General features: G+C 38.9%; 1 protein-coding gene across 4 annotated transcripts in view; it reads right to left on the reverse strand.

The window, feature by feature from the left end:
* Positions 1-16,475, reverse strand: part of SLC6A15 (solute carrier family 6 member 15) — a 36,625-nt gene extending 20,150 nt beyond the window's left edge. Inside the window, exons 1-3 of one of the 4 annotated variants that reach the window (XM_015628938.3) lie at positions 5,626-5,706; positions 3,654-3,870; positions 677-1,931 (exon numbers count right to left, since the gene is read on the reverse strand). In XM_015628938.3, coding sequence (XP_015484424.1) covers positions 677-759 — 83 coding nt within the window. In that variant the 5' untranslated portion in view covers positions 760-1,931; positions 3,654-3,870; positions 5,626-5,706. Of the gene's footprint in view, positions 1-676; positions 3,871-5,625; positions 6,096-15,108; positions 15,172-16,308 lie in introns of those variants that run through there. The other 3 variants (XM_033514560.1, XM_015628936.3, XM_033514559.1) reach the window with 3 other exon arrangements.
* Positions 16,476-24,330: the final 7,855 nt, after the last annotated feature.

Raw genomic sequence — 24,330 nt, forward strand, 5'->3', positions numbered from 1 at the left:
ACTTCATCCTAAAAAAGGATCACTATGGAAACATCTCAGCATGTCTCTTCTTTGCCTGTACATGAAAACATGGGTCCTTGCAGTTACAACATTAGATAACGACCATTCTAATTTGAATTTGAATAATAAACTGGCCTTGAATAACATCCTACAATCAGTTGTTTGCCACACCTATCAGCTAAAATGCCTTCTGAATATTACAATTCCGTGCAGTTCAGGATCCCCAGGTCTCCTTTCTACATTTACAAAATTATTTGGCTGTGAAGTTGCTTTCTTTCTTTTGCCTATTTTGGTCTTAAACATTGGCTTTCATATTAAAAACTCAACAAGAAAAAAAAACCTTCACCCTTCTTCATTACAATGAATGACAAAGATATAAAAGATTTCATGAAGATTTCATGATAGTTAAAACTGTGCTGTGCACAGCACTGCTTTGATTTCCTAATTTTTTTATTTAATCAAGAATTAGAATGGGATAGCTGGTAAACTTTCTTGAGATTACCATACACACTGCATTTGACAACATTATTGATAGAAGTGGAATAACGACATTGGTTTTGATTTAAGCTCTTATAAATGCTCAAACAAATACATAAAATTACATGATTCATTAGTGATTAAAGAGTTGGAAAACATTTTCAAAAGCAGTAAAACAAGGAAATATAACCATTATCACCTTGATACTACAGAAGAATTTTCTTCCTTTAGCAATTCTTGATGTAACCTGAAAAACGTATTAACTTTCCACATTGGTTTCATCTGCTGCTGTGCTAGATTTTAATTGTCTGATGTCTGATTTAATTTTTTTTCAATCATGGTGAAGTTTACTACTGTCTTGAAGAGGGATCCCAGCTCTTACTGCTTACTAGACGCTTACTAAATGAATGCAAGCAAGAAGCTGACAATCAGATGAAGATAAACTTATTTTCAATGACAAATGCTAAAATTTTCTAAGTTATGACAAGTGAGCAATGAAACACTGTTAACAGTATACTAAGCTTCAGTAAAAAAAAAATTATTTACCACTACAAAATTGAAACTGTTTTTTTCAGGAGAACTCTGATAAATTGTTTTATGATTTATCTGTAGGTTTATATTCTATCCTGATAGGATAGTCTTCTTGTCACTAGTCTTAGTTCAGTATGTGCAGGTGTGCCTGTTTACAAAACTGTGCTCAAAGGGTGAATATCACCTTAGCCAATTAGCTTCAATGAAGAATTACACTTGCAAAATAGAAACAGTAAATTTCAGTACACTAAAGTACAACTAAATTTTGAGTCTGATAATACTGAACTCAGAAAATTACACTGTAGTCATCAGTGAACTCCAGGCATTAAATATAAATTCTTGATCCAAAGCTACATAATAAAGCCTCTGAATCCATAGTCAAGTGTTGGAATACTAGGAAATAATTGTTTTGCTCCTATTTCTCTTGTATTAGTTGTAGCTTCTAACAGAGCAATGCAGAGGAAAAAGCAAAACTGCTGTGCTTTTTCATTAGACCACAGAACTTCAATGTCAATCAACTGGTATTTCAGTAAAAAATTCAGACTACTTAACTGTAAAAACTCTCAATGTGACTCTACCTAGGTCAATCTTTTCAAAACATAATGACACTATCATCTGCTACAATTTTTCCTATTTTGCTCACAGCTGTTATCTATAATTGTATAGTAATTCTTTTCACTTTTTACATCACAGAGATATGAAGAAAGACTTACCTTTAAAAAAAAAAAAAGAAGAAAAATTGGGAAAATTAAGTTAATGCCCACAAAAATGCAACACAGAATCTTTGGGCATGTAGCACCTTGCAGACTCCTCGCTTCTCTTCAAAGTAACACTCATCCTATTTTAACTAGTACCACTCAGCTCATTTAATTTTCCTTTGTTACTTCTAATTATGTAACAGTATCATTAGACTTCTGCTAATCCTAAAGGGAAATGACAAGCAAACAGAATAAACGTTAAGCATTTTCTTTGTTTGAAAATAGTGAAAGGTGTGCAAGCCGGCCTCTGGCTGACAGTTATGAGCAGCAGGAAATTATAAATCTAGTTTGTCACTATTTATGAGCATCTTGGCAAGACTGGGTAGACCTGAGCAGTTCATTTTTAAGGCTATCAACCATAGGAGGCCGAGGCAGCTCTGAACCATAAGAGAGGTTATGAAATTGTTATACAGGAACTGTGCTTATCTGAACAAACACACATATTCACCTGCATGTAGTAAAGGAGGAATAAACAAATCCTACAGTGCAAAAATTAAATTGAGCATACTCAGCTCCAGCACAAATCGCCTTTATCAAGAATCAAGGATGAAACAGCTTTTTTATCTGTTAGGCTGCAAAGAGTGGAAGAGGTGCCTTAAGTGCCAGATGAGGTCTGGGCATTGCCTGCCAGCGGTAAGAAGGGTCTGTGGTGAGGAAAGTCAGTTCCTCACAACTTTGCTGACACATCTTCAGCCCCTCTTTCACAGAGCCTTAAACTCCTTTGTGCCCCCCCTCTCAAGTCAAGAAAACCAGCACCCTAGAATGCTCTCAGTCTCCTACCAGACTCTTTTCCCATCAATACATTTGGCATTACAGCTACATCCCCAATGTGGATCCAAGTACATTCCAGCTGCATAACAGCCTTTTCTCTCACCTCTCCCAACAAACATTTTCCTGGGAATAAGGTAAGTGAGAAAGTCACCAAAAAGCTACCCTGTCTAGCTGGTTAGTTAACTATAAAAAATACCAGATACTACTCTAAATATTTTTGAATTGCTATGAATTAAAGCAGCAGGAGTACGTGTTAAATAATCACAAGAAAGAAATTGAAGGATGTTGGTTTGGTGGAACAGACCAGACTCAGAAACAGAGATGGCAAAGATATGGATATCTAGATATGGCAAGAGATGGATATCTAGATATCCAAATTCTCACTGCAGCATAGTGCTACTCAGGTTACTTTTAAAGATGGTATCACAGGTATTTCACTGAAGCAGTAGAGAGCTCTGACATTAGGAGGGTCATTATACCACAAGCCACAACCATAAACGAACTAAATCTCTTACTGAAAACAGGATGGGAAACACACAAATTTTTCTCCACAAAATTCTCAAATTACATATATATAGTTTGGCTAGCCTTGCTGTGTCTTTTCTGTTTATTTTGTTGTTCTTGTCAACACAGTTAGGATATGCCTTTTCTTTTACTGGTGGTTTTAGAATACAGTATATGAAGGCTGTGAAGGAAACTACTGAGTATCTATGTTTTTTATTTCTTTTTGGTTTAAATTGGAACTGGATTTATTATTTATTTAACTATTATTTATTATTACTTTTTAATATACTTCCCTCCCCTCACATGGTATTTTCCAGATACAAGTTCCTTAAACACAGGGAAGAAAATGAAGGTCTAAATGGAAGGTAGAGACCCAGTCATACACTTCACTGAAACAGTTCTAGTGAGAAATTCAGAGAAAGTTTACGATACATCAAGAGATATCAATAGGTATTTATAGTAAAGCTTTATGAGCAGATTACAGAACAGTTCTGACACTGATATTTCCATGGGTTACACAAAACTACTCTAATTTTACCTAGAATACTTATTAGAAAAAATATGTGTAGCAGAAAACAGAACCTCCTATAAAATGTGTGTATGTTTTCTTACCATGTGTTTGAAGTTTTCACTCCCTCCCCCTATTCTTCTATGCACTTGTGAGAATTATCTGTCCATCTCCATACACATACAGGCACCAATGTACTTTACATATTTCAAAGTTTTGCGTCACCTTCTCCATCTTGCATTAGGATTAACTTGAAAACCAAGCAAGCTTCAGCTCTAATGATCAATTTCTTTTCTCTGTTGTTCAGAAGGCTGCCATTTGCTAAAATGGTGTAAAATTATTGTTAAAAGCCAAGTACACTCTTGTCTCAGCAGGTGCAGAAAACATTGTATCTCCACAGACTATGTTATACATCCAATTTCCTGCAATCACAGCACAGGAGAAAACACTTAACTACAATCTCAAGACACCATGGCTACTTTTTCAAGTCTGATGAAAAAACTGTCATAATCCTTGAAGATTGGATGGTTTACTGTTTTGTGGGGTTTTTTATGAAATGTGAAATTACTGACTAACTTAATTTATTTATATTTGACCAGAATTAAACTTATCATCACTGACAGTAATTTTGGAAGCACCTGAGGGCATGACACCAACAGCCCAAGGAGCACACCAATGGATCCCTTCCTTTGGTTCAAAGGAGAATCCAAGTGGCTTGCAAAATTCCTAACTACATTAGACACAGACTTTCAAAGGGACACAACTACACAAAATAAACTGTTATAGTCCATTATCCTTGAGACTACATCTTGACACCATACTTTAAATCAATCATGTAGTGACCTTCTCTCCAGAATAAAAGAGAAAAAAAAAACAAAACTTAAGTGAAAGTAAAAAAAAATAAATCAGTAACTAAATATAAAAGAATAACTTTATCCTAAAGATAGAATATTTGAAAGCATAAACTTAATTTTTTTGGTGCTTGATTTGAGAGAAAACAAATAAAGAATTACACTTTTATCATATTCTAGCCTCATTTCTGTACTCCTCAGTTACATCAGTTGTATCATTCAGTTTTTTTAAAAAGCAGCAAGAGTGGAATGTTATTCTTCATTTTATGTATACATTCACTTTCTCTATCATAAAAAGTGACAGGTTTGTTTTGAATTCAGCTTAGTAATTAGCTACAATAGAGTGTGCATTATTGTAGTATATTTGGGTTAACATTGGCTGAAATTCTAATTCTGCATTCATAGAGGAAGGAAAGTCTCCAGCCTCACACTTCAAACTGCATTCAAGACCACAGGTGGTCAACTAACAAACAGCTTGATGTTATTGTTTTAAGTGAAAGGTACCTTGTTATTTAGGGAAATAATAAACCCTCTAACAGCACAAAACCAGATGCTGTCTCTTAATGTAATGATTTCAATTATTTACCATCAGTAATGATTTAAATTATTTATCATCAGTAAAAAAAAAGACAGAAAAAACAAAACAAACAACAACAAAAAAAACCCACAACTTTTTCCCTCCCAGAGTATTCTGAAGTTCTTGCCAGAAGTAAATCATGAAAATCATGATCAAATGGCCAGGAGCTAAAAGCAATTAGAAAGTAAAGGTGTGAAACTTAGTACCACTAAATACTAAATACACTAAATACTAAGTACTACTAGTACACTAACTACAAAATGCTGCTTTAGTCTTTAAAGTGGATGTAGTTTTAATGCCTTGTACTAAAAAGAACACTTAAGCACAATAACCAGGTCTTAAACAATGCAGCCCTCCATAATTATGTGTTATGGGTAGCCACTGAATTGAGCAGTAGCTAGGGTTGTATAAAGAGCTTTCTACCCAAAAAATTAGGAAATGGCAGCTTAGAAGAATCTGCTACTTACTTAAACAAATGCATTTTTCTAAATGAAGAAAATGTGGGCTTTTCCTCATAGGTTCTGACAAAAACTAAAAGAATAACCTGACATGTTGGAGCAGGTTTGACTGTGGATCTCTCTGCTAACTTTGAAACCTGAAGAGTTAGCACCATCGACTGGGTACAACTAGCTGTAACACAAAACTTACCTCCACCATTCTTCTGACACAGATAGGGGAATCGCCACACATTCCCCAATCCCACAGAAAATCCAACTTGTGCCAGAATATACTGGAGTTTGCTGTTCCAAGCAGGTCTTTCATCTTCTACATCTGAGCCTTCCTCAACATCTACATCCTTTTCTTCCTGATCATCAACCATAAGTTCACTCTTCTTGAACGCATCATCTGAAGAGTCCTCATTAGACAGCAGGTCCTTAACTGACTCAATGACCTCATCATCTAGTTCTCTTTTCACTACCTTGCTGTTCTTAGGCATTTGTAATTTGAAACAAACAGCAAGATGACGTTCAGCTGAGACAGATGGACACTGAAACAGACTCTCCCTCGGCTTGGGAAAAATACTAAATAAAAAGACTGAAGATTGTGCCTGATGAGTCCTTGATATCAGGGAATCAGTAAGGACTTCTGCTTCTCAACGTTTGTTCTACTGAAAGTATCTGTGGAAAAAAAAAAATTAAAAGGGTATTACATTATTGTGCAGACGAAACTTAATTTTGAAATGGTGGGCTTTTTTTTCACCCATTTCTGAATATCTCAATGGTTTGACAAGAGGAGAAAACAAGAAGAAAGGGATGTTAAACCACTTTCAAGTTGTAGGGAATAAGCCCACTATTTGGTTCAAAAGATGTTATAAAATACATTTCATTCACATGTTGATGGTTGTTGGTTTGGTTTTTTTTTTTGTTTAGATCCTACGGACTGATAGACTGATTGTTCTTATTTTGATACCATAACAAGATTCTTTTCATCAGGCATAAAAGGGTATGCTCTTTACATAAAATGGAGGACTTCAGCTCCATTACTTCGTGACTTAATAGCTCTACTTGAATTTATTAAAAGTGTATTTTAACCAAAGTAAATTAAGTTTTTCAGACCATTTCAGAAAGTCATGCAGCCATTAAAATTTTGATGGAGTGGATGTACGTAGTAGTTCAAAAGCAGTGGTGACTTATTTTCTTGTTATTCTTCATCCTGGAATATATAACCACAGTCACAGTCTGAAAGGAGAGATACTCATCCTTTACAAGCTTTGATACTTCAGATATTTCCTAAGAAACTATCAGAAATATTTGAAATGCCAAATCCATTTTAAAAGCCTACTGTTTTAAATGTGTATGTACAGAAACAAAAATGCCTGTGTTTGAATGCTTGTTTTTCTTAAACACAATCATTTAAAAAGACAGACGAACTTTCTTGCAGCTGCCATACAAAAGGTAACCATAACTGTAAGATTTTGGGAAGGAATGTTTTTCAATAAATTCTTCACTAATCACATGGGATAAAACAAGTGTGTGCAAAGCCATCTGCACAATTAAGAGTCTTAAAAAGGATTTAGATTATGTGTTAAGCTTCATGAAAGCTCTAAAGAGGGCTTCTGTAACAAATACACAAGAAGTCTAATCAAGAACTGCTAACTGATGAGAATCAGAAACTACTTCAAGAAACATGAGACCTTACAGCTTTTGCTTATGGGCTTGCTGCAACATCTGGTCCATAGTATGAAGGCTGCATCATGTCCTGACAAAATCCCACGCAGTGGAGAACTGCAAGGAACTGTTCACACAGTCACGGTCTTTACCAAGCACCTCGCGGCTGCTTCGCGCCAGACCCAAAGCAAAGACCTTACGCCACTGGAACACAGCCCACAGCTTATCAAGATGAGACTTCACAGCACCAGAAATAAAACCTCTGCCACCACAAGTACCAGCCTCCTAGCCAAAAGGGCAATTACTTTTTCCAATAATTTCCAAGGATTTGGAAGTTGAATTTCACTCCAGTTGCCTACCGAACTCCATCGTAACCTCTTTTCACTGACTCCCTAGACTCCGGTCACTGTCTTCTCACTTTCCCTTCTGTTACTGCCTACTCTAGCTCTGGCAGTCAGCCCAATTTTTTTAAGTATAGTAGAACCTACTCAGCTTGTGATCTGCTTCATGTTCACCACTGCCATGGAAGGGTTCAGGCTCCTATAAACCTTCCCTCTGACATGCAGCAGGATTAGCACCAGGCTCTGCTTTGACCGATACCAATTCTCAAAAAAAATAAAAAAATGTTAAGTGTATGAGCTATACAGAGAACAGCAGCATAGGGAAAAAGTTGTTTATACAAGAGAGAAATCTTAATGTTCTGTCCTGTATATCTGGGCTAAATGAATGTCTGTGTGGGCCTCTTTTCATCTGTTCTGTCTTTTGCACTGCAGTCTTCAAAGGACAACACCCTCTTCTAGTTCATACATGATTCAGTGGCTCTTAGTTCTGACTGAGATACCTATGTAGAACCAAAATGCAAACTTAATACATTAACTTGAAGCATTTAGGCAGTCCTAATGGAGCTTTGGGACCGTAAGCCACAGCATCTGGTACTTCAAACGTTACTTCTAGTCACATTGGTCACATTTCAAACTTTTTTTTCCCTTTGTTCCACTGATGTAAATTAGAGAGCATCTTCTCAGTTCCAGTAATTAGTAATAAGTTCAGGGATTACATTAAAATGAAACAGCTGCACATGTGAAACTACATCAGTATTTGTCTGTAAGTCTGAAATCCTTCTCTAACTGTAGTAACAAAAAGATTTTCAGTCAAAAAGACACAAGTCATCCATCAGTATTTCCTGAAATGTTTTAAAAGGTCATACCTGTTTTAATTATTTTAGATAGAGTAACTTGCAGGGAAGCACTATGATTTATCTGGAGCTCTCACTGATGAGTCAATTCCAACAAAAATTGCATCACTCTGTCCTGTCATGCATTAAACATTGCAATGCTACACTACAGGATAATCTGGGCTTGAGACTTTCACTCCTAGCACAGTATCATATTCGTTAACCTGCCATTAAACAGAACGTTATCCACAGAACTACCACTGTATAGACCTGCAATATTTGCAGGGCTTGAGAAAATGTGGGAGGCATGCTCAGCAGACCGGTGCATGGTTCTAACAGTACTGCTTTCCTAATTCAGTACCTTATCACTGGCCAGACTGTACCAAGGATGGAGGACAGTCCTTCCGGACACATCACAAATCAAGGCACTCTCCAACTGTCAGATTTCACAACTTCTCTCTATATTGAAGGAGCTGGTACTACAGCAAATAAGGAGTCCTCTCTCAAGAGATACTACCATCAGGTACAAATGTTTGAAGCGTGGTCCCAGCCGGTTTGTGCAAGGAGTCTACTGCTGTGTGCTTGGCACTCCCAGAACGCAGTCAGTGACAGGCACAGAAGCCTCTCTTTGATCCACAACAAACCTGCACAGAAGACTGATATCAAACTACTCAGCTCGAGCTAGGTCTAGATATGAACGCTCCTGCATGAAGTCTGAACAGGGAGAAAGAGTAGAGTTACTCACCAGCACTATTTAGCTAAACATGGACCACTGAACAGGCATTCTTTTCTTTTACTCTTTCCTCATCAGAGTACTGAACTTGAGCATTTCACCATATAAAATGCTATTCTATGTTCCCGTATCATTTGGATGTAGTCCAGTATTCACCAGCATTAAACTAGGAAATATCACAGCAAATTGTTAAATGTCCTCAGTTAGTTCCAGTACTTGTTACCTTCTACACTGTACAGAAATACAGCACTATGTGATGAGACAGATAAATTTTATAAATCCTTAGTAAAATGGAGATTTGCTGTGTAGATTTTTAAATGATACTTAGGAGAAACTATCATTTTATCAGGACTCCAAGTCCTTGTCAGGTATTTTAAAACGTTACTATGATACCACCAGTACCTTGGATTAAAAGTAAAATGTCAAAAATACAATTTAACCTTATTAAATCTGTTTGTTTATAGGTTGTATTTTTTTTTTTTTCTGTCTTGGATCTAGATCATGGAATTTGATAAATTTATCTAGTTCTCAGCTTCTCATCTTTTTCATGACTCAAATGATGTAAATGATTTTCAGATGAAAATACTGAAAGGAAATTTTTATTATCACATTTATTGGAAAATATAATATTTTTCTGGACTTCTCCATGACTGAAATGAGCAAATAAGAATGGTTTCCCTCTTTTTTATGTAAAATTATATGTAAAATTTATAAAGAAATCTAAAATTATTCTTAAACTGACCTGACAAGTGTCTGTACTGTTTGATGGAATTTAACAGAATGGAAATTGATGAACAGTGCACGGTTCAGTTAAAAGAACATTTAGAAAATTGTTCTGTCACTGAAATAAGAGCAAACGATAATCTGAGTTGGCATAAACAAACTTTTGCAAAAAAACTTACTAAATCAAATATATGAGCTAGATTTTAATTATGTCTTACTAGCATTGTCCTTGATATCCTAAAATCTATTTCTGCCACATACTGAAAGATAAAACCATGAGTCTTTTCTGACTTTTTTGATATCAAGCTTAGTGCAGACCCTAACTTTCTCTCTCAGAACACAGTGGGAATTTTGTCATTTTTTTCCATGGAAAAAGAATTAACTCAATGCACCAGCATGCAGAAGTAAAGTAACCTGATTAGACCTCCACATTACTAGCAGATTAAGTAATAATAATCCCGTGCAACAGGGAATTCAGACCTAAATTAGCTCCCTGGGAGATCCAGGCTTGCTATAGAATTTTTACTTTAGCTTCAGGCCTGCATTCAGAAATGCTGGCACAGGGAGATAAGACTTGCAATGCCCCCACTGACCAAACTTGCAAGCGTTTGCAGTAAGACCCAAAGGAACTTCATTAGTCAAAGCACCAAACAACACATTGAAAAACTTCACTGCACGTCCTTTTCTCAGTTTTTTTGTATGGAATGGCTAGTAAGGGAGCTGTCCTGCTTCTGTTCAACACTGCTGCTCCTCTTCACCATTACACTGGCAATGAATTTTATGTCGGGCTCCTTCCAATGCACCTCTATCAGCCAGATCTGCATGCCAATCCATATATAAACACTTTCTAGAAGAACACTGCAGAATTACACTCTCAGCAGTGTAATACCAATAAACAATTACAAGTTACGAGGCTGGAGATTTTCCCAACGTGTAGAGAAAAACAGGCACCAAAAAAACCCCCTCACTAACGGATTTGAAAGTATAATGAGTACAGCTGCCCCATGTTCTTGGAAATTCATCACAAACCTCTATAAAAAGCCATTTGTAAGGCAATTTGATGTTTAAAACATCCCACAATACTATTGCAACGACTGATATAACTAAGTATTAACGTACTTGTATCTGTGTTTTACCAACATAAATTAGAACACAATAATTCTTACATTGCATTTCTTCCTAAAACCAGCACTACCCTCTGAAAAGGAAAGCAATAAATATTCTTTTGCAACACAGTGTACTTTTTTCTTTTGTAATCTTATTTCGACTTCTGATGGAAACACAGCAATATGACAACATTATTTACATTTCATTTTTAATGCATTACAAATAATCCTCAATACCTTTTAGGTTCAATGTTTGCCTTTGAAGGGATTAAAGAGATCAATGTTCTGTTCTTCAGAGCACTGAGTTCTTTCCCGAGGAAGCAGCTACATACCAACGTGCTGCTGTGAGGGCAGCAAAATGCAATAAAAAACTGCAGCCAGTTCACATCACTATAATCTCAGTTTTGGAAGTAGACTGTGCCAGTGCAGTGTACCAGCCCAGTCCCACAAGCTGTGTTCCTGCTCACCAAATCTTCCCTTTGACTCCCAATGAAGAAACCAGTGTGGTTAAGCAGAGGCCATGGAACTAAAAGTCAGGATTCTCACCGTGACACACATCCATAAGAGATCTTTATTGAAATTCATGCCAAATGTTTCAGTCTGTATGAAATCACTGGAGGAAAATCACATGCAAAAGTGAAGAAGAGGAGTCTTTTGCACCGAAAGGAAATGTACAAAATGCAACTCAAATACAAGTCTACAAGCTGGGAAGAAGAATGATGGGAACAACCAATACAGAAAATGAAAACTGACATTTTAGGAGCAACGGACTGCTGTAACTCTGCAAAAATGGAATCTGTGCAGACAGGATGAGGGGAATATCTAGTGACCATCATACTTGAGTGAAAAAGAGAGGAAGAAGACTGCAGGAGCAGACCAGTCTTCATGTGAGTACTGTGACTGTGAAGAATGGCTATCGCTGCGGGAATCTGTGTACAGATAATTATTTCAGGAAGAGTTACAGTGTGTTACAGTACTCATTGCACAGGCTGAATTACTGCTGCAATGCAGCATTGTGTTCTTTGGCGGAAATACACACCATAACCTTTTTGCCTAGTCAAGCCCATCTCTATCTATGAACTGAAGGAACCATTACGCTGCTCTTCAGCGTGAGCTACATGATCTAGCATTTTCCCTACCTAGTTTAATACAGCCTGTCAGTAAGATATAGATTCAATAGGTGCTTAACTCAATTGCAATTAAAGGTAATTATATTCTATACAATTATACTTGCATTAGCATGTCTCTGAAAACATCACACAAGAATGTAAAAAAAATGTTCATGAATGACACTCTAAAAAAATAAGAGCTCTGTGAGCTATGGAAGACTTAAAACACATTAGAAAAATTATTTTATTCTGGTGTCTACAACAGCATCATTTATACTACAGCAAAACTATTTAAAAATGCAAGACTAAATTCAGACCTTCTGCAGACACAGGTAGTTATACAGACTTCAATGACACTGCATCACTTTAATATCGCTGGGAAATTCGTTCTCCATTCCTACAAAATTTTGTTCATGGCTTTATCCTACAATAAAACCCTGCTCCTTAAGTTTTTGCTACAGGAGAATACTTCCTACTATTATAGAACAAACACAATAAATGGACAAAACCCGCCAAGTTTCTTTCTCAGGATTGTTCATTATCAGTAGACTTGATCTTAACAGCTTGTATGACTACTGCCAGATAACCGGCCCAACAGAAACATCTAGAGACAGAATGTTACAACCTAGAGCTCTTAAATGTCAGTTTTTCTTTCCACTGCACATAATTTCTAAAGAATTAATTTGCCTTACCGTAGTTTCTCACTTCTGCTTTCACAGAAGTGAATTTTTTTTCTCAGTATTTTCTCCTCACAAATCAACCTCAGTGAAATACTTCAGAGACTTAAAGGACGAGCTAACTTTAACCTATTAAAATGGAGAAAATGCATCATTTATTCAGCAGTCTTTTCTTATATGTACTTTTTTGAAGGAACAAATTCAGTAGTTACCACTCCTTCAAGTGAAGTAATCTCAGCAATTATGAAGAAACTCTACCTCTGGTTGGTCAAACTCAAAAGGTACAACTGCAGACAACTTGAAACAAAATCTCCATATTCTAAGCTCACCATATAAGATACAAGAGAGGCCTGAGTTTATTGTACAATTTTATCACACTTCTCAAAAGTGAGAGACTATAAAAGTATATTCAATATTTCAATAATGTATTAAAAGTTATTTAAGTTGCAAAAATCAATTGCTGAAAATTAGGTATTACCGGGTATATAGTTGCCCCAAGACCCTAATTCTCTGACCTCTGTGCTTTAGAATGGATCAATAAGTAAATCATGTTGTCCTTGGGAAGAATTTATGTGATTACTTCTTCCTCTGTGTTTTTTATATATAAGCAAAAAGCCAGACTGGACACATGGGTTAGCGGAAATCTTACTTCTCATTGCATTTGACTATTTGATTTCATTACATGAATCATGCTTTCAAGTTATGTTACAATAAATGCCTATATCTTTAGAAAGGTAACTATTAATACCAATTCCACTACTGAAAATCAAACAAATGTAAATGTAAATGGGTATTACAGTTTTCATCCCTTCTCCATTTTGGCTTAAGGAGAGCATTCTGAATTATTAATATTGCAGCGCACATTTCTGACACTTGAAATGAATAAATATCATTAGCCAGCAGCAAGAAACTCTTTTCCCGAAGTGGGAAATACACTACTGACACCGTGACTCAAGGCACTGTTGTCCACAGCATTCCACAAACATTTTCTTTGCTTTCTCCCATACAAAGAAGGAATCCCTACCCTTAGGAGTGAAGGGTAAGAATGCAGAGCTCTTTTTCAGTGTAGGCTTATGGGAAACTCAGTCCAGTTACTGCCACTGCTTAATGCAACTGTTCTGGCACTTAACACTGCATTTTCACACCACTTTTTACTGTCTTGACGGGATTTCTGGCCCTTCAATACAATAGTATTTGGTTGTTCTTTGTCAATGGCATGTTTTTTCCTAAATTATTTAAATATGTTTCCTGAGTAATGGCAAGGTTGCTTTGAATCAATTTTCAAGGACAAATGGAGTTGCTGAAGTTTTAATTGGCCACCTGCGGATATGTCAAAGTTATTCTGCAACTGAGAATCTAGAGATACCTAAAGTCATATGGAAAAGCAGCTACCATTGCTATGCTGATCTATAAAATCTGGGACCAAAAACTGTTCTTCCAAAATCAACAGGTATTTTGTCTTTTAATTAAGAACATTACTCATGGAGATGAGTGAAATGGTCAAAACAATGGAAAGCAGTTGTGAAAAGAGATAAAAATGTCCTTAATGTTGTGTGCACTTCTGGTACACTACAGAATTACCAAAAAAAATCTTCCCAAAAAGATTCTAACACAAATACTTCAAGTGGTAATCCCATACTACTTGAGCAGTGACTATTCCTTAACAATGTAATCTAAATCAAAAAGAAGAGCTGCCATGAGTAGATTGTGTTTCTGAATAATCCGTGATTTTCTGACTAATTCAGCATGTGAAAATTTTTGTGCGCACGGGTTTTTGCAGTATGGAAAAAAGACAACTGTAAGAATGACAAGACATGAAAGGTCAACAGGAAAAAGATTATGCTACAAAACTAGTTTTGAGATGCCTTGGCAGTTTCACACACCCAGTTTTCTGTACTGGTGATACATCTGAACAGCTATGAAATGGTTTGGTTCTTTCATGCACAGGTCAAAACCAATGGGATTTTTTCTTCTTGAATCAGAAGTGCAGAGCTGATCCCAAAGGGAGTGTCTGATACGCACTGCATGAAGGCTGTGATTCTATGGTTATCTTAATATGGGGTGTGGGTAGACAAAAAACTTGTATATTAGCCAAAACGAAATTAAGCAATCTTTCCTAATTATTTTTCATAGTTTCCTTTCTAATGTGATGCTGATAATGGGAAATATACTACTAAATAGAAAGAAACCGATTATGTTGCCATCGGTTTTTAAACAGATGGAGAAAGCTGCCTGTGTAAGACATCCAGCGTACATTTATATGACATCAGATAACAAAACCTTTACTATATTTACGCTTTTCTTTGTAGGGAGAAAATTGGGTCCATATCCTATGGTATGCCACAGTGACACACAGATGGTAACATACTATTTAAAAATTATTAGGCTTATCTTAGAAAATAACACTACAGCAGTAAGCTTGTTACGTAGCAGTATCACAGGGAAAATAAAATAGTTGATGATAATGTGGTCTTTAACAAGTAAAAGAAAGTGTAATTTACTTAAATGTTTGAAATCCATCACAGCTCTCATGCGTGCCAGGTCAGTGTGACTGTGCAGACATATTACAATCATCTCATTTACTTCCACAACAAAAGCAATGCCTTGCGAAGAAATTCCAGTTCGCTCCAACACTAGCAAAACGAGAACAAAACCAGGCAATATGGGCACAGAAAATTAGAAGGATTAATAAGCAAATCGAAGAGAAAAAAGAATTAATAAGAGAACATTGTAGGTATGAATCTACCCTGAGGACACGTCGTAGCAGACGGCGGGCTGCAACCATCAAAACCCCGCACAGAAAATAAACCCAAGTGGCACAGAGGTTGGGAGAAGGTGCTCATTACCATACCCACCCAAACATGGCTGACACCGGGGCGCCCCAGCCCCCGGCCCCCGGCGGGGCGAAAGACGCGAGCGGCGCTGGGAGCACCGAGCGGCCCCGCCGGGCGACGCCCACGCTCCGCAGCAACAATGCAGCGGCCGGGCCCGGCCCTGGCCCCGCGGCACATGGTGCGGATGGAGCCCGCGGGCCGCTGGTGGCCGGCTCCCTCAGCAGCCGGCTCCCTCAGCAGCCGGCCCGCCCTGCTCTCCCCGGGCTCGGCCGTGCGGCGAGGCACATCACCGGGGATGCTCCCGGGGGGAAGCAGCCCGCGCCCCCGCTCCTCCCGGAACACGCGCCACACATGCATCTGGCATTTTTTACGCAACACGCGGGAGATGAATGAAATTTCTTTCACTTGGAAAAAGATCTAAGTTCCTCGCCCTTACCAAGAGCAATAATAATTAAAACGCTGATTAAAACAGCCCCGTACATCCTTTTAACCTACGGCCGAGTTAGAAGGCACGGGCGGCTTCTAACCGGCGCTCGCTATTGTTTCCCGAGGGGCCGGCTCTCTCCCCGCCAGCCAGAGGCTGGCGGCAGGGCGAAAGGGTGGGCTGGGGGGACCCCGACCCGCAGGAAGGCGGACACCGGGCGGACAGGAACCCCCAACACATGCTGCCCTCTCCCGCTCGGCGACACACGCGAGGCGGCCACGCTCCCCCCGCGGCCCCAGCCGCACGGCAGGGCTGGGAAAGCGCGGGCCGCCCCGCGCACCCACGCTCGGCGCAGCGCCGAGCCGAACCGTGCCATGCCGAGCCATGCCGTGCCATGCCATGCCGAGCCGTGCCATGCCGAGCCATGCCGTACCGAGCCTTACCTCCGCCCGCCGGGCGCCAGCTGCGGAGAGGGGGGGCCGGGTGCCCCCGCGGGCGCGGATGGCGAGCGGGGCCGTGCGGGCGCGGGGCTCAGCGGCGGGCAGGCGGTGGCAGCCACATGTGCCCAACCCTCACTGCGGCGGCGTTTAAAGACAGACATAAAAGCGGCGGGGGGAGAGGAAAGGGGAGGGCAGCGCCGGGCCGGGGGAGCCGCACCTCCTGACGCAGGGAGGGAGCGCCCACCCACCCGCCTGCAGCAGCATCTCTCTGCCGGAGGCGGGCGGGGAGGCAGACTCGGCAGCGAGAGAACAGGGAGGGAGGGAGGGGGCCTCGTCCCCGCCACCGTGCCAAAATCCCCGCGGCCACGCTTAAGCACTGCGGGGGCACCATTTCTATCTTCATCTTCACGCCGTGCCGCCTCTTTGCCTAGACTGGTGACGGTGCCCAGGTCTCTGGGGCACGGCTGCGAGCGGCCCGCCCTGGCCTTCCTGCCGCGGGGTAGCGGCGTGCGGGAGGGGGTGACCTCCGGGGCGGCCTGGAGGCGGGAAACAGGCACACAAGTGGGAGCTTCCTTGGGGAACACGAAGGTTTTGAAAAGAAGGATTTGTGGGAATGAGGGGTGTGGGACCCAGGAAGGAGGTCGGAGGCAGGGGGGCGGCCGCAGCGAGTACACCTGTGCGCTGGAGGCCGGCAAGCGGCTGGGAGAGAGCTCGGGCGCTCAAGGGATGGAGAGAGACGGTGAGAAGAGCGGAAGGCAGCAGCGAGCAGCCCCGTAGTGATGGTGCACGGGTCTTGTAGCCCTGACTCCAACAGCTGCTTAAGTCGCAGGAAGGTGATGTTTCTTCAGCGCCTCCCCTAAAGTGTCAGTCCGTGTTCCCTACCCTTCCGTCAGTTTTTTCTCCGCTTGCATTTCTCTTTGGGGAAAAAAAAAAAGAGAAAAAAGCAGACCGATCCTGCCTAGCGAGGAAGACTTGTAGCAAAGAGGAGGAAATGAGCTGTTCAAAGGCGCGGCAGCCAGGTGGGAGAGGCACATTGGCTCTGCTGAGCACAGGCACGACCGAATGGAGAATGGTTTCGATGTTCGCTGTGTGAATAATTACTGCAACAGCTTCACTTAACATGCATAACCTTATTTTACACCTCGTGAGATTTTTCTTCCGAGTAGGGAAGATAGTCTGCCTAGACGATTTGCGTTCATCTTTTACTGGGAAGCCTGTGATACAAACTTATTTTTGTTTCAGCTTCCTTATTAAAAGTAATTAATCACAGCATTGTGCATTTCTTGCTAATGGTGCTAGTTCACTTAACTAATAATTTCCACAATGTATTTCAATTATGTATCAAAACAGCCCTGTAGACAATAGATTTTGTACTCGCTGATCGAATATTGTTCGCAACTCGGGAGAAATGTGTTGAGTAAGTTTCTAACTGTGAATTCAGTTTCTTTTATACTAAGTACTAAGAGGAAGAATTTGTGCTTTCATTTGCCAGATCACGAGTGATACTTTTATTTAGTAAATTAACCAGTAATGTTATCAGATGATTGCATAGTTAATTGAAACAGGAAGAGGTAATTTCTTGATCCCTTTAAATTCTGTGTACCGTTAATGATGACTTTAGATCTGAGGTAGGGAGCTACCCACACAGACACAGAGAAAGCCTCGTTTGCTGGTCAGACTCTCCAAGTGTCTGCTAGTGATTCAGGAGATTTGAGGATAGAGAAAAAAAATCTAAGTGGAAAGCAAGAAATACCAGCAAGACAAAAATCGTTATCCTAAAAAGCAGAGCCCAAATGCTGATGTGTAAAAGCTCCACACCATCAAACCTTTAGAGAAAAATGCAGAAGGAGAGAAAATGACTGGAAGAAAAGCAGTTATGCCAATTTTATTTTTCTTCTAGGTTTTGCTATCTTGTAACTTGTGTAGAGATTTTAACTACCATGAGTTGGAAGAGACCCACAAGGATCATCGAAGTCCAAAGTCCTGGCTCTGCACAGCCCCTCACACACCATGTGCCTGAGGGCATTGTTTGAACACTTCTCAAACTCTGTCAGCCTGGTGCTGTGACCACTTTCCCAGGGAGTCTGTTCCAGTGCCCAGCCACCCTCTGGCTGAAAAACTTTTCCTGTATCCAACCTAAACCTCCCCTGACACAGCTCCAGGCCATTCCCTCGGGTCCTGTCACTGGGCACCACAGAGAACAGTGCCTGCCCCTCCTCTTGCCCTCATGAGGGAGTTGCAGCCTGCAGTGAGGTTTCCCCTCAGTCTCCTCCAGGCTGAACAGACCAAGTGACCTCAGCTGCTCCTCATAAGGCTTCACCTCAAGGCCCTTCACCATCCTCATGTCCTTGCTCTGAGAGCTTAATGTCTTTCCTATATTGTGGTGCCCAGAACTGCACAGAGCACTGTGCCTCAGAGCAGAGCAGGACAATCCCCTCCCTTGCCCAGCTGGCCATGCTGTGCCTGATGTCCCCAGGACAGGGTTGGCCCTCCTGGCTGCCAGGGCACTGCTGGCTCATGGTCAGCTTGCCATCCACCAGGACCCCCAGGTCCTTTTCTGTGGTGCTGCTTTCCAGTATCTAATTTCCCAGTCTGTCCATACATCCAAGGTTGTCCCAGCCCAGGTGCAGAATCTGGCACTTGGGCCTTTTGCGTGCAAGTATCATTAATATTCTCAGTGCATAGAAGTGACACTTTTTCACATGCTGGGTAAATGGGGAATTAGTATTGCATTTTGCACCTTTAAATCTGTCACTGTTGTTAATATTCTCTCTTTGTCTTAATGTTAGCTCATCATTGAATTTTACCTTAAGATATTGCACTCCAGAATATATAAACTGAGTGATATCAGTAATTACTAACTATACTAGTTCATGTAAGAAACAGCCATTCCTATTTTTTCCACATTTTTCAAAAAGCTTAATGATCTAGTAATTTTAAGTCACTTATGATCCTTTTCAACACAAACTTTTTATTTTTATTTTATGAAATATAGCCTCTTTGGTTAAGAACTGTAGTAATCTATTCAATAAAACAAAAATATGCTTTGTTTCCAACAGTAGCACGAGGATTGATTAAAAAATCAGAATGAAGATGTTTTATAAAAGTTGCCTGTTGTCACTGATTTTATTATAATGAAGATGTTGAGGAACTTCAGCTGAGCAGAACAAGTCTGCACTGACAAGTCACTGTGACTTCTTATTGCTGCATCATTCTGGCTGCTCTTAGTTCTCTAGGAGATGGCATCTGGTCAAGATTCTAAAGCAGATTTTGCCTCATTGCTCAAGACACAAATTATCCTTTTGGACATAGCAAGCATAGTAAGCATGGATTTCCTGACTGCAGTGCCTGTTTTTGTGTTCTGGAAACACTGAGAAAAACACCTTATTTTTCATAGACTGAGGCAAATCAGAGTACATTGCAAGCATTGGGCCAATACAGATATTAAAATATTCAATTCCAGGAGCAGTGTCAATTGTGGGTATGGCTAGTTAGGGTTTGAGGTATGTGTTTGAAATTTTATTTTCACTAAATTGAAAGTTTAGTTGTAATTAATGGAATAGTATAGTGACCATAATTTCTTTAGCAGAATAAATTAAATAACTACCTTATTTTATTTAGAGAAGAAAGAATTACCATTCAAAATATTCAGAGATACAGAGTATCATGTAAAGTGTAAGTGTAGCCATAAATGTATGAATTTTGGTTTTGAAGGTAATACAGAACCTATTGCTTACTAAGGAATGCTTCCATGTTATGTTCATCTATTTTGAGCACCTAAAAATCTATATTCTCCTTTGAAATCCAGTGCTTACCATAAAGTCATAGCAATAAAATCATACCCAGGGGAAGTTCTAAACCCCAAAATTCACTGAAGAAAAATATTATAGCAACTCAAAACTCTGCATGAGTTAAAAATAGTTTCCTCTCATGATGTGTTCTATCTGAGATGATGATTTTCCAGATAAGTGTTGGGAATGTATTTTTTAAATAAATTAATACTTCTATGATAGGATGAAACAAGTAGGAGCTATTATTTCAATTACTACAATTCAGAATACCATGTAAATAACAGAATCTAATATTAAGACAAAAGAAGAGCAGTTATTTTCAGAAATCCCCAAAAGACTTTTACACCTTTAATTAATGATTACTGTTGCAGCAAGGAATAAAAAGGATGTTCAATTGCAAGCCATCCATTGGAGATACTAAAAGTGTATTTTGGCAATTGTAGAACACTGTGTCACATTTTAAATATTATACTGAGGTCTCAGTTTAGAATGGCCTTCATGTTAAGTTCCTGCCTAAAAGTGCACATGATACTCAGAATTGTTCCTTATGCCTCAGCTAGGTAATTTTTTTTTTTAATATAAAGTTTTGCTATGCTTTGGGGTTTTTTTAGCATTGCATGAAGAGGTGAGCCAGAATGGAATCCTAGTCTCCTCAAAATAAATTCTAAAATTCATGGATCTAGGATAACAGGAGATGTGATAATCTGTACATTGCATGAAGAAAAGTGCTTTAACGAAAAGTAGCAAAATGTCTCTGACTGGTGTCTCATGAGATTTCAGAGCAAGCCAGTTTGCCAGTATATTTTAACATATGTCCTGTGATGACAGGCTTCTGGGCTGAGAAAATCCAAGCATATTTCTTAATCCCAGGACTGGCAAGGGCAAATGCAAGGCTCCACTAATGTATGCAATCCTGTGAGTCATCACTGCCCACAGAAGCTATCGTTCTCTACTTGCAGCTTAATAACTGGGTTAGTCTATAATAATATGAAATCTATGTTAGATTCTGCCCATGTCTTACACACACTGTGTCATTTTTAGTTATTGATGGGCAAGGGTAAAAATTAACTTTTTCTCCTGCGTGGAATTTTCTTTAAAATCTGTGTACAAGGGACTTCCATATGCATCAAGCTGAAGCCTTTATGAATCAACCATAACTTGACCTTTGTATCAAAAGACACAAGCAATTAATGTGAAATAATTTTATTTTAATATATTGCAGTCGTAAAGCAGTGAGGATATGTAAGTAATAAGTTATATAAAATTATAGTACATTAATAGAATTAGAATTTAATTGTTGGCTATCAGTTAAGGCCAGAGAATGAGGATCAGGATGTGCGTTTCATTCACGGGACTAAAAGACTGGAGGGGACAACTGGCATTAGCAAATCTACTTCTGTGATATCCAAGTTAACCTGCCTGTATAAACCTGTCCCTATATGTAACATGTTCATTCTTAAAACTGCTTAGGTTTCACCACTTCATCTTGCTGAAGTTTCTATAGAACTTCTCTCCTGTGATTGTTTGAAACTCTCTTTGAACAGTCACAGCCGATTCATCATTCTTTTTTGCTTGTGTTAAACTTATTACTGCCTTTCTATTTTATGTATCATTATGCATTTTTGGAGGGTAGCTCCGTTGTTCTCTCCCTTTGTTTTAGTAGGGTATAAAACTGAGGGTTTTTAGAGCAATGAAAGATGATACAAAACTAACCTCGCACATATTAGTCATGCATATCATGAAATGACACTAGGTTGAGTCTTAAAAAGGGGCAGGCGTGTGATAGTTTACTCCAATATCATGACAAGAAGTGTTATTTGTGAGTTAATCTATTACATCTGTGTGAAACAACAAGTGTAGTACAACATAGCACAGTACAGTGCCCATGTAGTACAAGTTGTTTCCAGTTACATACGGGACCAGAATAAAGGTCCACCTGGTCTGTCTTCAGCAGTGTGATATGCTAGGTGTTTACAGAAAGGCATGAGGAACAGTGCAAGTATGACTTCTGACATTATAGCAAATGTTTAATAAGTTTCTGACAACATTTTATATAATTAAAAGAGAATACTAGTTTATTCAATAGAAATATGAATCTAATATGCATGAGTTATCCTTAGCAAATCCATACAGGGCTTACCAATTTTTATTTCTCTTTACTTCTCTTTCAATTTGATTGAAAAATCAGCATATGATTGAAGTCAAATGAGTAGTCTGTTTTTCTTAAATATACTTATTTCCAGACATATTTACAATTCTTAACTTTTTCATTGTCAAAAATTACTAAGGAAAGTCTTAGAAACATGTATTAGAATCTATCATGCGTAGTATTTCTTGGTATTCTGGGATGGAAATCATTTGGCTTTTTCTTCCCTTGAATGTCTCCGACTGTACTTCCAGAAATGGAAGTTTTATTGTTGAGAATTGCTCAGTTTTAATCATTCTCATTAGCGGAGTTACACCACCAATTTTGCTTGAAGATTCTAGCAAGCTCTCTAAAATTTTGCATATTTTAGTTAAGGACACTCTGTACTCACTGTGTGTCCCAAACTTCTGTAATAAGTTTCCTAAGTTCTTACTCTTGGCTTCTCTGAAAACAAAAATGTTAGTTATAGAATTACTTAACCTCTATGCTTATGTAGGCCAAGTTCAAATTTGCAATGGTGTCTTTAGTTTGGACTAGAAAAATTAATAATTCCTTCAAATATCAAACTAGCTCACTCATGAAATTCTGCTGTTGTTTTGGGGGTTTTTTGTTAGGTTTGGTTTTAGGAGATCTGGTTGGTTGGTTGGATTTACTATACTAAATGCAAAAGTACATATTGGTGTATCACAATAACTTCACAGACATTATTTACCTTTAGTTTCCTCTGGGAGGATGTGATAAGTTTGTGAATACCTGTTCTGTCCAGCATATGAAAAGAAGAACCTTAGTTTAGACCAGACTCCTAATTTTGAGAAAGGTGAAAAAGTTCCATTTCTCGCCCAGGCATTTTACATAGGTAGAGATATGAAATCCCAAGTTGTTAAATTGGTCTCATTATGACAGAAATCTTTTGACATGAGTTTAAGATTCAAGCTAACTAGTTGTACACTTTGACTGAATCCATATTATTAGAATTTGTGATGAAGAAAGGTTTGAAAATGACAGTGTTTGAATGACAATTTACTTCTAGGCTATGTAAAAATGCTAGTTTAAAAATAACAAGCTGTGGAAAAATTTGCTTTGGATTCTAGCTATTATTTTGCATCCTATGTATTATATTAATATGAATATTAGAAAGAGACTGTTATGATTCAATTTGGGCATAAAACTTTCTCAAATTATATTTTTCTGAATATGCATTTACAAATGCTGGAAATTTTTAATTCTTATTTTCCTGAAAATAAGCACTGTTTTCTGTACACAGAAATCAACATAAGCAATATTTACACTGATGATATTGTAAGATGTTTCTTTACAGAATAATCAAATTTGGTTTCCCCTTACTGCTAGACAAATGATGTATCAAGGAATTTATGTTGTTTTGCTAAGAATTTTCTTTGAAATGATACCTAGGCCTTGAAGGGTCATTTTAGCAATGTAGTTTAAACTTTCAAAATGAGAGACATTCAGCTCTACAGGGCTTGTGAGTCAAAAGAAAACCTGAAATGCAATTTTCAGAGGCGATGGTGAAATTTTTAGGGACTGGGGTGCCAGACCAAGGTTTGGAGTCTGTGGAGACCTAGTTAGGTTAGTTCTTTTTTCCAGGCTGTTGCTTGAGCTTGGACACTACTCTGCACCTGAGAGCAGCATGGGGTGTTCTACTGTGGAAATGGAATCACAAACTGATGAGTAAACTGTTAGCTTAATTCTCTGCACATGTGCTTTTCTTATGATACTGTCTGTTTTACACTGTTCAGGCCTATGACAGCTGGGATTGATCCTATTCTTAGTAAAGTCAAAGGCAGAATTTCCACGGTGAGTAACAATTAGAGTTTCCCAATCACTGACAGTGTTAAAATACACATGAACAAAAGCTTTACTTTGCTGCAGGTATGAACTAGCAAGAAATAACTCCCCAGAGTAAGAGAAGTAGGCAGGAATGTGCTCCACAGCCATGAGTGCCTCTGGGCAGACAGACACAGTACTTGTAAGTTCTGCTGCTTTGTGCACCAGACTTGCTTTAAGCCAAAACCTCTTTGGAAGTCAGCACATAACCAGCATTTCAAGTGGTAACTGCTTGAGAAAGTT

This window comes from Parus major, chromosome 1A (genome assembly GCF_001522545.3).
Source record: "Parus major isolate Abel chromosome 1A, Parus_major1.1, whole genome shotgun sequence".
Classification (NCBI taxonomy): Eukaryota; Metazoa; Chordata; class Aves; order Passeriformes; family Paridae; genus Parus; species Parus major.